General features: G+C 46.5%; 2 protein-coding genes across 4 annotated transcripts in view; both read left to right on the top strand.

Annotated features, from left to right (window-relative positions):
* LOC113015885 (NACHT, LRR and PYD domains-containing protein 3-like) overlaps positions 1–14,177 on the top strand; it is a 525,401-nt gene that overhangs the window by 255,227 nt on the left and 255,997 nt on the right. The window lies entirely within an intron of this gene.
* LOC113016152 (tetraspanin-5-like) lies at positions 4,632–12,501 on the top strand. Of its 3 annotated transcripts, none has more exons than XR_003271196.1 (11): positions 4,632–4,989; positions 5,555–5,605; positions 6,455–6,601; positions 6,678–6,848; positions 7,169–7,294; positions 7,404–7,451; positions 7,995–8,111; positions 8,201–8,262; positions 9,480–9,587; positions 11,517–11,542; positions 11,631–12,501. XR_003271196.1 is itself a non-coding variant. In XM_026158742.1 (11 exons), exons 1-10 carry the CDS (start codon positions 4,909–4,911, stop codon positions 11,527–11,529), a joined length of 885 nt encoding a protein of 294 aa, XP_026014527.1. In that variant the 5' UTR covers positions 4,632–4,908; the 3' UTR covers positions 11,530–11,542; positions 11,631–12,501. The 3 variants fall into 3 exon arrangements, 2 of the variants coding, with proteins under 2 accessions (XP_026014527.1, XP_026014542.1); XM_026158742.1 differs by having other exon boundaries at positions 9,480–9,548; XM_026158757.1 differs by lacking the exon at positions 9,480–9,587 and having other exon boundaries at positions 4,634–4,989.

The raw sequence follows: 14,177 nt of genomic DNA on the forward strand, positions 1-14,177 counted from the left end.
CTGGACGAACACGTTTGGAGGTTTCGGATGTGGCGCTGGGTTTCCTCCTGCTGTGCTCTGTAACGGGCTTGTTGTTGATGGATCAGCAGAGAAACGCCGAGGATGAGCAGGAGCTCGACAAAGCTATTCTGGAAATGCTGCATATCAACAAAGTGTCAGCAAGCCACCATGCTAAACCACATCCTTACATGAGGAAGGTTTACCAGAAGCTGGACTCGCTGGAGGTGCAGGATTTGGGGAAATCAGACGGGACGCTGGTGCAGGGGTTTCGGAGTGTCAGCGGTAAGGATTTCAAAGTCTTCCTTTAACACAGTAATCCTTTACATGTTGCTTTGACAATAACGATGTGATCAAAGACCGTGATCTGCAGTAAAGCAAGAAAACAGCAAGTTCCCCGTGTGTGGATGAGGAACTGGAGCATGGTGTCATGTAAGGGCTCATATGTTTCACTGGAGCACTTGCAGAGCGACTGTGGCCACAAACATGGCCGTGCAGGGCTTCAAGGTCCTGCACGGCCATCTGACAGCACATGAACTGTAAGGGTTCTGCTGCCAATCACAGTGTCATGCTTGCAGTGCCTTGTAATTAATATTAATGAAATGCAGTCAGTCCCTTTCACACGTGCAAACCTCAAGTCAACATTAAAATGTTGCCTTCAAAAGCAGCTTAATTAGTTGGATATTGTAGCGTTTAAGAATAATCACAGATCCAATCCTGCAGTTTTAAGGTGGAATCTTTAGTTATCAACAGGTTAAAGCACCATTTGTGCCAAAGCAGCTAAAGTGAGAAACATGCACATTATTTCAGTCTGTTAATCTCACAGAGACAGTTCAGCGAATCAGCTGAAGTAGCATCATTCAGCACAGACACTGGAAAGTCCCACTGCTGCTCCACAGACCTGTAGCACAACAAACTGGTGCTATAGCTGTTTTTTGAATCCCCCCTTTGTCGTGCAGACTCACCACAGAGCTTCATGTATCCCTGTTTCATGAGTGGAGAGGAGCGTAGTGGCAGCCATGCTGTTCATATCCATGCGTGCTGCTGGAGGCCGCACAAAGCCTGCATAAAATAACTTTTTCCAGCAAACTGTTCTGTACCATCCTCCCCCTCCTCTTCATCCTCCTCACTCCACTAATAACAACAGTACAGCCCACTGCTCAGTATAGTTATGTGAACTCATCATCATCAGCGTGGCTACAGGACAGCTTTGTAGCTTTGGTCACCTTAAGTGTAGGCGTGAACATTAGCTTATAGCTGTGCTCCAGCTGAACACAGCTGCACATAGACAGGTAACATCTGGATCTGGAGCTGAAGTCCAACTGGGCCAGAACAGGAACAGAAATGTTTTAGCAAACTACAATAATAAAGCGCATCAGCTCCTTGGCTGGTAACGAGCAGACGAGCGGATCTTTTATCATCTGCAGTGATTTTCGATGTCGATGTTTTTGATGCTATTTAGAGGACAAATAAAACTAAGCTGACACTTTGTAGTTCACAGCAACATCCCTGCATTATCAGAACAGCTTGAACTTTGCTATATGTGTTTTAAATTTGCATCACTGACGTGTGACATGAAGTAACCGCTGCATCTTCTTTCTGCTGCAGCAACAAACGTCTTATGGTTCACGAGAAACCCTGACGTTGCATGTTTGGCCTTGAGTTTGGACTTCCTGTATGGTCCCTCTCGTCACTGTCATGTGCTCCCTCTGATAGTGTTTCCTTTAGTTTCTCTGCTTTCAAATGTCTTCACATGCAGACAGAACGATCTTCAGATGTTTCCACTGAAATCTGCTCATCGCTGCTGCTGTAAAGTTTCTCACCACCAAGAGAAAAAAGACGACATGCAGTGCTGACTCACCTGATCCACTGCTGATTTTTCTATTTTGTTTTTAATTCTTCAAATGAATGAACCTTTGGTGCATATTTACAATCATCTTTGAAGAATACATTGGACTTCATTGATTCTGAGCCTTTACACGGGCGGAGCTGTGTGAGTCCTTCTAACACTCTGTATTTGATGCTTTGCAGGCCCGCAGGGATGGATCTGGTTCAACATCACCAGCTTGAGCCCCTTCATGATGGGTGCAGAGCTGGTCCTGTTCAGGAAAGCCCTCCACCCTCAGCCGCTCAGCGTGTCTGTCACTCTGCACAGTGTCATTGCTTCACGAGGACGCCTGGACGAACGTCCCGTCCTGGAGGAGAGACAGCTAGCCCTGGACCAGCGGCCGCCGTCTGGCTACGACGTCTTCGATGTGTCTGCTGTGCTGACTGCGAAGCCCGTGGAGGCTCTGGGCTTCCAGCTGCGCTACACGGACGAGAGCGGGAGTCTGGTGCTCCATGAAGCCCTGACACAGAGTCTGTACTGTCTCCACAGAGGCTCTCTGAGCGAACCCTTACTGGTGCTCTACCAGGCACACCCTCGCTCGCTAACATCAGTCTAATGTAGGTGGAGCCGCCCACCTATGGCTTTAAAGCTACTTTACACGTCACAGACAGTCACATAGGAGCACGGCAGCACTGAGGCGGGAGCTCTGGAACATTTTGAGGTTAAATTGTGCTCAAAGATTTTTAGGTAACATTTGCATTTTGTTTTTGTAAGACTGCTTAATATTAATAATGCACATGTAATTATTCCCCGGGGAACAGCTCGTGTGCTGAGTCAGTATTAGGGAGCTGACACTGCTGCCTGCATCAGAGGATGATGTAAACATCAGCAGCGTCTGCAGGCGGCTCTGTTCTGTGTCAGCGGAGCTGCTACGTCAGCAGGTGGAGCTCTGTGGTGTAAAGCTGTTACTGTCTTCTTCATGTCAGCTGTCTTTACACTCGCACAGATCCTCTGCCGCTCACGCCTCACATGAAACGACTGTTCCTAAATGTTCTTCTGCCTATTACATCACTTCTATCCACTGTTGCTTTGACCTTTAACCTCTCTTGAAAACTGAACTGAAATAAACCCTCAGCATAAAGAACGGACTGTGGCTGTGCTTGGTTTCTGCTGACTGTGGTTACCGTGATGGAAAACTAGTCAACATGTTAAAGGAACTAGTCAAAGGGAAAATGAGTTGGTGAGGAAACAATATGTGCACACATCCTTCCTGGATATACACAAAAGGAAATGAAACATTTTAAGGCTGACGACAGATCCTTGGAGAGATTTGAAACTCACTTTAACGGAACAGAAACAACACATAGGGAACAGAGAGAGATGTGCCAGCATTGTCCTGGCTCGTAGGAGGAGCTGTGTGGCTCCTCTGATGTGAGGAAGCTTCATTAATGGAGGTGGTAAATACACAGCGACAAACAGAACTCCCTTCATTGGCTTCCTGTTAAATCCAGAATTCAAAATCCTGCTCCTCACATACAAGGTCTTAAATAATCAGGCCCCATCTTATCTTAATGACCTTGTAGTACCATATCACCCTATTAGAGCACTTCGCTCTCGCTCTGCAGGCCTACTTGTTGTTCCTAGAGTATTTAAAAGTAGAATGGGAGGCAGAGCCTTCAGTTTTCAGGCCCCTCTTCTGTGGAACCAGCTTCCAGTTTGGATTCAGGAGACAGACACTATCTCTACTTTTAAGATTAGGCTTCAAACTTTCCTTTTTGCTAAAGCATATAGTTAGGGCTGGACCAGGTGACCCTGAATCCTCCCTTAGTTATGCTGCAATAGACGTAGGCTGCCGGGGATTCCCATGATGCATTGAGTTTTTCCTTTCCAGTCACCTTTCTCACTCACTATGTATTAATAGACCTCTCTGCATTGAATCATATCTGTTATTAACCTCTGTCTCTCTTCCACAGCATGTCTTTGCAACCAACCAATCACAGCAGATGGCCCCGCCCCTCCCTGAGCCTGGTTCTGCTGGAGGTTTCTTCCTGTTTAAAGGAAGTTTTTCCTTCCCACTGTCGCCAAAATGCTTGTTCATAGGGGGTCATATGATTGTTGGGTTTTTCTCTGTATGTATTATTGTAGGGTCTACTGTGCAATATGAAGCACCTTGAGATGACTGATGTTGTGATTTGGCGCTGTGTAAATAAAGTTGAATTGAACTGAATGTATCAATATGTGCTGGCATAAAGAACACGTGTATCAATGCCAGCATCGGATGATCCAATAACTTCACATGAATCTGAAAATCAACCAGAAACATGTTTTTATTTATTCACCAGCTGTTTTAACTGGACCACGCGGAACAGAGCGAGGCCCCGTGTTTCCTCCACAGACTCAGTGACTGTAGCAAAACATTCATTTAACTATGATTATAGTTTTGCTGCAGCGTATGAGCCGCTGTGGGCTCCTGGAGAGAAAGAAAGAAGCTGCAGCATTGAGATTTCTACTGTGTATGAATGTGTGTGTCGTTTCTCTCCAAACATGAATGTCATAAGCTTTGGTCTTGATCTGGTTCCGTGGGTCTGACACGACTGTGGGTGAAACGCTTCCTGTCCGCGCGCTTTAAGGCTTCTCCGTGTAATCCCGGGACAGTTTGCGCGTCTTCATTAAACACATTCAGGAGAATTTTCCAAACTAGTGTTTGATCTGGAACGATCGCTGCAATAACGACACGGAAGTACATCAGTGTTCCTTGGATCCTATTGGTAGACTGTCCTGCCTTTGTGTCGTTCTAACCAATCACCTCCGACTCTCCGTCGCACTGGCCCCGCCTCCTGCCGCCTTCGCTTGTCGGGAGCGGCGGAGATGCGCTGCACTTGTCCGGCGTAGATCAGGGCCGCTGTTTGTTTGCTATCCGTGTTTCCTCCGTGTTAGCGGGTCACATCCGTCCGTGTGCCAGGGCCTCTGTGCGGACCGGAAGCCCACGGTGACATGCGTCCACGGAGCGCTGAACCTGTTCCCTCCCGCACGGCACGAACCCCGTGAAGCAGCAGCAGGCCGTGTCTCCTCCACCCACGATCATGTCGGGGAATCATTACAAAGGCCACGAAGTCAGCTGCTGCATCAAATACTTCATCTTTGGATTCAACATCCTGTTCTGGGTGAGCAGCTGTGCGTGGGTGACGTGTGTTATTATCAGTAACGGGGGAGGCATCGATCCCGTTACTGACACTTCAGACCACCACCCGTTGCCTACCGGTGGTGGTCAGAGGGCCCGGTGGCGCCAGTGTCCGGCAGCCTCGCCTCTGTCAGTGCGCCCCAGGGTGGCTGTGGCTACAATGTAGCTGCCATCACCAGTGTTTGAATGTGTGTGTGAATGGGTGGATGACTGGATGTGTGAAGCGCTTTGGGGTCCTTAGGGACTAGTAAGGCGCTATATAAATACAGGAGTTTGTTACTAGCAGCTATATAAATACAGGCCATTTACCATTTACTCAGAGTAACGTGAGCGTTCCTGCTGCAGCTTAGTCCACAGCACAGCTAATCGGCTTTAATGACAGCTGAGGGCCTCCGTGTGATGGACACGCACACACACTGCTTATTGTTGCTGAGTGACACACGAGAAACGTCACGGGGGAAACCTTTAAATAACACTGAGTCAGTGACGTCATGTGATTGTGTTCGCGTGCATCTTCACCTTAATGAGATGTGGTCCGTGTCTTGCAGCTGCTGGGCATGGCCTTAGTGGGAATCGGACTGTGGGCGTGGAGTGAGAAGGTAAGAACACGTGAGAACAACGTCATTACACTGACTGAGACGTCAGCGTGTTCCAGTGTGACGGACGCGTGTGCGTGACTCCGTGAGCTGCTCACGAGCGTGGAAGCAGCACAGAAACCCACGCTCCTGTCCTGCAGCGTGGACAGCCAAGCATTTCAAAGCAAAGTCAGGTGACCTCCAATCCAAAACCTGATTCATTTAATGAGCTGTCAGTCATTTTCCACACGTGTGTTCGTGTTGTTTAGTGTACTTGACTTTCATGTGAACTTTACTAAAGTCAGAAATGTGACACAGCTGAGGGCTCCGTGTTTCCCAGGGTCATGTGACAGCACTTCTGTTTGAACGTGGGAAGTGTTCACAGAACTGATAAACGAAGCACTGAAATAAGCAACTTTGGAAAGATGATGTCAAATGTTGGTTTTTGCTTCAAACACTTGTAACTGAAGCCAGATAACACACACCAATGAGTTAAACTGCAGGAATGTCTTAAAGACATAAAGACCTGGATGGCCGCTAACTTTCTGCTTCTTAATTCAGATCAAACTGAGGTTATTGTACTCGGCCCTGAAAAGCTTAGAAATATGGTATCTAAGCAGATTCTTACTCTGGATGGCATTACCTTGGCCTCCAGTAACGCTGTGAGGAACCTTGGAGTCATTTTTGACCAGGACATGTCCTTCAGTGCACATATTAAACACATATGTAAGACTGCTTTCTTCCATTTGTGCAACATCTCTAAAATTAGAAATATCCTGTCTCAGAGTGACGCTGAAAAACTACTTCATGCATTTATTTGTGGCCCTGTTGACCAAACCGGCTCAGACTGAGTGCTGCGTCTGTCCTCTGCAGGGGGTCCTGTCCAACCTCTCATCTATCACAGACCTGGGGGGTCTGGACCCAGTCTGGCTCTTCATGGTGGTTGGGGGGGTTATGTTCATCCTGGGCTTTGCCGGATGCATCGGAGCGCTGCGGGAAAACACGTTTCTACTGAAGTTTGTATGTTCCAAATCGTTGTCACGCATCAACAAGCAGCAGGCTTCAGTGTGCTGAGCGTCTGCTTCTTCTGTCGTAGTTCTCGGTGTTCCTTGGAATCATCTTCTTCCTGGAGTTAACGACGGGAGTTCTGGCGTTTGTCTTCAAGGACTGGATTAAAGACCAGCTCAACCTGTTCATCAACAACAACATCCGGGCGTATCGGGACGACATCGACCTGCAGAACCTCATCGATTTCACTCAGGAATATGTAAGTACTGACGCGTGACAATGTTATTACACCATCATCATACATGATCATACTGGTATTGGTGTCGTTGTAACAGCGTCCGCGTCACGCCTGCATGCTAATACACGTGCCGTGTCCATGAAGCTGTAAAGCTGCGGTGCAGTCTATGTGCTGGACGGGTTCATTGTAGTGAAAGTTTGTATTTGACATGAACTGGATCATTTAAGGAGTAGTGTCCATTTTTAACGCGCGTCTTTCTACGTGTCCGTCCTCGGACCACCTTAAAGCGTGTGCTGATCGTGTGCAGTCCTATTAACAGGAGTGTTTGTGCCTGGCTGCAGTGGGAGTGCTGTGGTGCTTTCGGAGCAGACGACTGGAACCTGAACATCTATTTTAACTGCACTGATGGAAACCCCAGTCGGGAAAAGTGCGGCGTTCCCTTCTCCTGCTGCACCAAGGACCCAGCGGTACGACTTCCTCACACATCGTTGTTGATGTTGGCGTTTGTTTGTCACCGGTGTGGTCAGCTGACTCCACCTGCTCACGGCTAAACCCAGGATTGTTTCTTGCTTTCAGGAGGACGTGATCAACACTCAGTGTGGCTACGACATTCGAGCCAAACCAGTAAGTAACTGGTAAACCAGTAAGTAACTGGTAAACCAGTGAGTAACTGGTAAACCAGTGCGGGGGCGCAGAGTTGGGTCATCGTAATGATTTATTGGCCTCACAACAACATATAGAAGGTATAATACTAAGATTTAAAACATGTCATATATGACCTCTGACCTCTTGTTCGAGGGCAGCAGATTGGATCATAATAAAACTAAATGTGTTTCAGACTTCCTGTCAGTGTGTGTGTACACGTGAAGGCTGTGATACATGCATGTAGCATGTGGTTAACCAGCATCACATGCTCATCCATCAGCTCCATAACGCTGTTAAAGGCCCGTCTGTCACAGGTCAGGTCACGGCAGTCGTGACAAAAACACCACGTTTGTTAAACTTTTAGTAATCGAGGATACAAATGATGATCTCCGAGTATCAGAAGTCTGAACGTTGCAAAGAAAGAAGGAAACAGACTCGTTGTTACAGGTCATTTCTGTTCCTGTCACGACCAAAGCCCCGGGACATGAATATCTGAAATGACACATGTTTGTGTGCACGCAGGACTCCGAGCAGAAGGACTACATCAACGTTAAAGGCTGCGTGCCCCAGTTTGAGAAGTGGCTGCAGGACAACCTCACGCTGGTGGCGGGGATCTTCATCGGCGTTGCGCTGCTGCAGGTCGGTGCCGCGCACCTTCGGGTGTCGAGCGAACGCATCGTGCTCTCGGGTCCTTCGGGTGTCCAACTCTTCTTGTGTTTCATCCACAGATCTTTGGAATTTGTTTGGCTCAAAACTTAGTGAGCGACATCGAGGCCGTGCGGGCGAGCTGGTGAGAAAACGCTGCACACACACGTTTCACTGATTGGCAGCTCGAGCCACACCGACACGGGCTCTGTTATTAACTGATAGCCATACTTGATGTGAGAACAGACAGCTCTGCTCCCAGCAGCTGGTCCTTACAGCAGTCAGAGCGCCCTCTGCTGGATCCACTGTGCAACATCTGTACCAGTAAATGAAACGATTTGCAGACAGCTGCTGTGGCCAGTACGTGTCCACACATCCGTCAGTACTGGGAGACAGTTTTCCCCAGTTTTGGGACAAACTGTGTAAAATGTGAATAATAACAGAACACAACAATCTGCAAAGTCATAAATGTGACAGCAGAACAGCTTTATAAAGAACAAAGGTTCGTTTCATTTGATGGCAGCAGCACGTCTGAAAGAATTATAGTTCGTTATATCCAATCACTGTTATTGGGATCGTACTGGTTGCCATGACTGGTTTGTTAAATGCACTGATGGAGAGCGTCTCTTTTTGCTGTGTAAAGTACTCTCAGGTCTTAACATTTCATTGAACATTAACCAACCATAATGACATTTGTCTGTAAACATCGTGTGACCGTACAGATGTTTGATGGCTCTGTTTTCTCCAGCCTCAGTAGAAATGCAAACGTACCTCTGGGAGGTGTTAAACACTCGCACAGCTAGGCGACCTCATGGAGGGTTCACGCTGCGCTTTGATTGGTGTTGCTGTTTGAAAGAGTGGAGGTCAGAGGTCAGACTCACTGAGCAGGGTACTGAAGTGGACTGCTGTTCTCAGGACTTTGTGAATCTTCAGTGAGTCAGATAAATGTGGCTGCACTTCCAAACAGGACTTCGACACACTGGGTGCAAAACGCCCTTTTTCACAGTCGGTTCACTTTGCAGCAAATGATCATCAAAAACATTTGTAAATCGTTTAAATGTTCTGCAGTAAGAGCTGTCGTATTAGTGAGTGTAACAGTCAGCAAACATCAGCACAGCTTAAGGCTGCAGTGTGAACTAAAGAGCAACATTTCTTCATTGCAATGCTCCATAATAAACCTGCATCCACACAAACACTCCTGTCTGCTGGGACTCGTGTTTGTTTTCATAGCTGTTGTAACGTCACAGTTTTATCCTGCAGCTCTGACGCATGAATCAAGCGTAACATTCAGTTTGCTGTTTAGGGACAAGGCTTATTGAGCTCCATCATCACACTCATTCTTCCTCCTCCATGCTTCATCAGGGTGCCCCCCCCTCTCTACATGCGCCGACTCCCACCGTACTCCAGCAAGAAAGCGTCGGCTTACTACTCGTGAGACACTCGCACACACCGCATGTGTGTTTGTCACCGGTGGGTGTGATGGATCCATGTGGAGACTTCTCTTGAGCTTTGCTGTGTGATCTGTGTGCTGTTTAAGGTGCAGCTGTGGGGTAGTCATGTGACCCTAACAGTGTTGTGTGGAAGCAAGAATGTGCCACAAACTCATCATTTTTCATTATTATTATTGTTTAAAAATAAATGTGAATATATAACAAATACATTTTATTTAAAAAATAAATTATTAAATTAATAATTCTTTAATTACAATTAATGAATTCAGTTTCGTATTAACACCTAACTACTACTAATTACTACAAGCTGGCAGTAGAACAACCCCCACCAGCAGCTAGCATATTAAAGCTTTGTTAGCACTTGAACACGTACGTCTGTCCCACCATCCACACGCTGTATTCCAAACCAAAGCCTGGCTCTTTGCTCTCCATGCAGCATGTCCTGTTGTTTTAGTGTAGCGGTGTTAGCTAGCTGTAGTTAGCAACACGTTAGCGACTGTCGCAGCAGACCATCTGTCCTGGTTTTAAAGTGCCACAGTTAGAAATGAAATGCTGATATGATTTTGATCACACACATAACGACGCCATGATGAACAGAAACACAGGAATCCACGTGCCCAAGAAGCTGAAAAAACAATGCAGGAACTAGCTAACAGCTAGCATGTTTGGCTACAGTGGCACAGTCACAGCTCACTTTCTCCAAATGTGGCTCCTGTTGTGCTAAACTGCACAGAAGCCCTGTAGCTGCATCTGAATGCTACCAAAGCATGCTAATATTAGGCTTGCCTTCACTGTGGTCAGTGTTGTACCCACAACATTCAGCAAACCTGAGGTCAAAGGTCAAACTACACTAATGTATTTACCGTACTACTTACTGTGCTGGTAGCACAGCAGCTGACGTTTAATCAGAGTATAGCATCACGTCAGTACTGCTTGCTGTCTGCTAGCATAGTCTGCAGTAGCAGGCAGGTAGAGGACTGTACGTCCATAAACCATCAGCAGGACCAGTATTTGCTTCTTTATGCAACGAGGAACAGGATGACCTCTAACTGGCCACTGTGTAATGGCTCTGACCAAACAACAGACTTCATGAGGGCGGCCTCCAGTGGACTCTGATTGGCCTTTGCCATAGAATACCAGAACTGGCAGGTCCACCAGTGGGGCCCTGTGCTTTTCATAGATTCACCCTGAGCAATGTGAAAGACACGAAAAGGGTCTGGAGAGGCCGTGGAAATGTTATGCTGCCTGTGACGTCCTTAATATGATGGAAAAGAGTTCAAACCCACAGAAACAGAAGAAAAAAGATGAAATAACGATCAACAATAGTCCAGGAAAATTAATAAAAACGTTTGTTTGCAGCAGAAACAGCTGTTTGACCTGCAGGAACAAAGCAGGCTGTCAGGGTTAGGGTCCAGCACAATGCAGGGCCTTCAACATAAGCACTAAGATGTTCAGACCAATGCTGAAATGAACCGTAAGCCCATGTAATGTCTAAGTGCAGGCGTTTTATTGTTGTGCTGTGAGCAGTCGATGTAAACGCATCATTTCAGGTAAAACAGATCAGAGGTTACATCAGGTACAGGTGCAACTCAAACATGTGGAGCAAACATGCTGTTCATGTTTGACTGGACCCTGTTTGTCAGCGTCCAGTTAAACTCATAAGGATCAGTTGTCTGTTACTGAACAACATCGTCATTCAGGAGTCTAACAGTACTGAGTGAAGTGATGCTACTGTACATCAGAGATGCAGTCATGGTCAGCGGTCAGAGTTGGGGCACTTTGCTTTCGAAGCCGTAACCTGTGATTGTTGCAAAGTCTTCCCTGACCCTGCAGAAGATCCTTGGTGGTGTCACCCTAAGCCTCAGCCTTCTGTCACCGCAGCAGGCTTGTTAGTGACGCACCGAGTCGTACAGTTACTAAACGCCTCTTTCTGTCTTTTCCTTTCCAGCTTCTTTACCTAATGCAGCGTTTAAGGTAAACACTTAAACTCAACCAAACTTACACGGTGATATAAAAGCAGATGTGACCTGTAATATGTTTTGTCCTTCTTCCCCATGATCAGCTCCAGCACCGTCAGGGAGATCAGACCCGATCACGGCACCATCCCTTACTGAACCAGCACCTTTGTTCCAAGGCACTAATATGTGAAATGACTTGTATATAAACACTGTGAGTAACTACTGTACAAAGAAGGAGAGCACTGTTAGCATTCGCAGCGCTCCAGGTTTGATAGCTACATCTAGAGTAGAAGTTTTGATAATGTTTTTGATATTAGATATTTTTCACTGTAGTCATTACGGGCCATCGTTAGGACTGCGGCTCGTGCTCCTCACACTCAACCACTCGCTTCCTGTACCTTTGCATTAGTTGCGCTTGACTGCAGCACCGTAGGGAGGAATCTGTTTGTAAGTGGATATCTTTGTATGCTGCACTGACAGCAGCTAAACATGCTGTAAATACATAGTACGAATGAAAGAAGGGATCACTTCAATGACTTCCTTCTCTACTGAAGAAGGGAAGTGTTTGAGGATGTTGCTGCCACGTTCATCACCACCTTGTAGCTCTGCAAGCACTGGAGTGGATCGCTAAACTCCTCCCACTGCCCTACCCCTCGCTCCGGTGTGACACCTCAGTATTCTTTAATCGGCTCGTTTCAGATTGAAATCAGTTTTAGTGAAGACGTCCACCTTAGAGCTCGTTGAGACTGACCTGGAACTTGAAAAACAGAAACCGTTCTACTGTTTAAAGAGGATTTATTATTTGTTCTTATCTTCTTGGATCTTTTTAAAGGCAGCAGCTGTAGCTTCTCTCAGTGCTGCTTGGCTCAAAGGGAACCAGTTCCCATGGACTCGTGAGAAAATACCCAACTTCACAGTATTTCTAGAACAGCGGTCCCCAGCCTTTTTTGCACCACGGACCGGTTTATGTCCGACAATATTTTCACGGACCGGCCTTTAAGGTGTCGCGGATAAATACAACAAAATAAAACCAGTACTGGTACCAAAAAAGATCAGATTTATTCATAACACACGGGAAAAGACCCAGGGAAACTGAGTTAGCGAAGAAACTGATTAAAATAATAGCACTGGCTGACAGTCGGGCTGGCCTCCACCCTCTCGTCTATAAAGCTGTGGCTCCTAACATGGCTGCAGCCCAAACCTCCACTTTTCAGCTTTAGATTTCAAAACTGTGACACCACTTTGTTCTTGTCTGTTTGATATCATCTGTGGAAACTACAGACAAATTATTTAGAAAATGTTAGTACATTTCAGTTTGCATCACAAACACAGAGTTCAGCTGATCTGAGGCTCCAGCTGGGCTCAAAGACAAAGCTACACGTGACTCCGCCCAAAACAAATCCTGATACTGTTGCTCAGTAAAGTCACAGCTTTGGATACAAAGACAAGAAAATGATTCTAAAAACGACCTGTTCAGTTACAGTAACTAATGATGAAGGACAGAGACGTTTGAAGAAAGTAGTTTGTGTTGTTGGACAGTTACTCGCTCCGTCACATGTGAATAAACGAGTCATTATTACACTTGTGCTGTTTTCAGGTGTCACTCTGATTATACTCGTTGGTTTGTTGTGTCCTTACATAACGTCACGCGCCGTCTCGTTCCACATCTTTACTTAAACACTGAGTGAAGTTTGGTGAAAATGATCATCCTCAGTGTTTCATACCCAGCGTTTTTCACTTGAATCAGGGGTGTCCAACTCCAGGCCTCGAGGACCGGTGTCCTGCAGGTGTTAGATCTCACCCTGGGTCGACACACCTGAATCACATGATTAGATCACCAGGCCTCTGGAGAACTTCAGGACATGTTGAGGAGGTCATTTAGCCATTTAAATCAGCTGTGTTGGATCAATATAACATCTAAAACCTGCAGGACACCGGCCTTCGAGGCCTGGAGTTCGACACCTGTCACTTGAATGAAAACAGACGTCGTTCACCAAACGAGCTCATGTGCTCCGTGTTTCCTTTGGTGATTTAAAGTGATTTGATTGGCTCACAGCATGTACTTGTATTAATGTGCTAACTACCTTGTTTTCCTTGTCACGGCGGTTATCAAGTGTTCCCCGGAGCTCCACAGAGTTCTTTTCTACTCACAAAGGGATCAGTAATGTTTTTGATAATAACTATTTTACAGTGAACTTGGTTTTCTAACTCTACACCTGTCAGTACTACTGAATCTGCAGCGACACGTTTGGAGGTGGTGACGATGCCTCGGCGATCTCAGAACACGCCATAGACACTGGACTGTAACCGCCTCCTTTCATGTCTTTGTCTCAAACTGCTTTTAATATTAATAAAGGTGATGACATTACTGATCATTGTGCGTCTGAGTTGTTCATATTTATGGTTAGTAAATATGTTTATGAACTGCACTTCCCATGAGTCAGTGTGCCGACTGTCACTGCTGATATTGCAGAGACGTGTTCGTGAAGCAGAGCCATGCTCCAGCCTAATGAGTCAAAGCCTTGATTCTCTGAGCAGAGCACTACGGTGAGCATGAAGAACACTTAGGTCCTGAGACTGTCAGCAGAAGAACCAGAGGTCATGGTCGAGACGAGGCTGGAGGAGCTTTAGAACAAGTCACAGATGTTCCT

The sequence above is a fragment of the Astatotilapia calliptera genome, chromosome 3, assembly GCF_900246225.1.
Source record: "Astatotilapia calliptera chromosome 3, fAstCal1.2, whole genome shotgun sequence".
Classification (NCBI taxonomy): Eukaryota; Metazoa; Chordata; class Actinopteri; order Cichliformes; family Cichlidae; genus Astatotilapia; species Astatotilapia calliptera.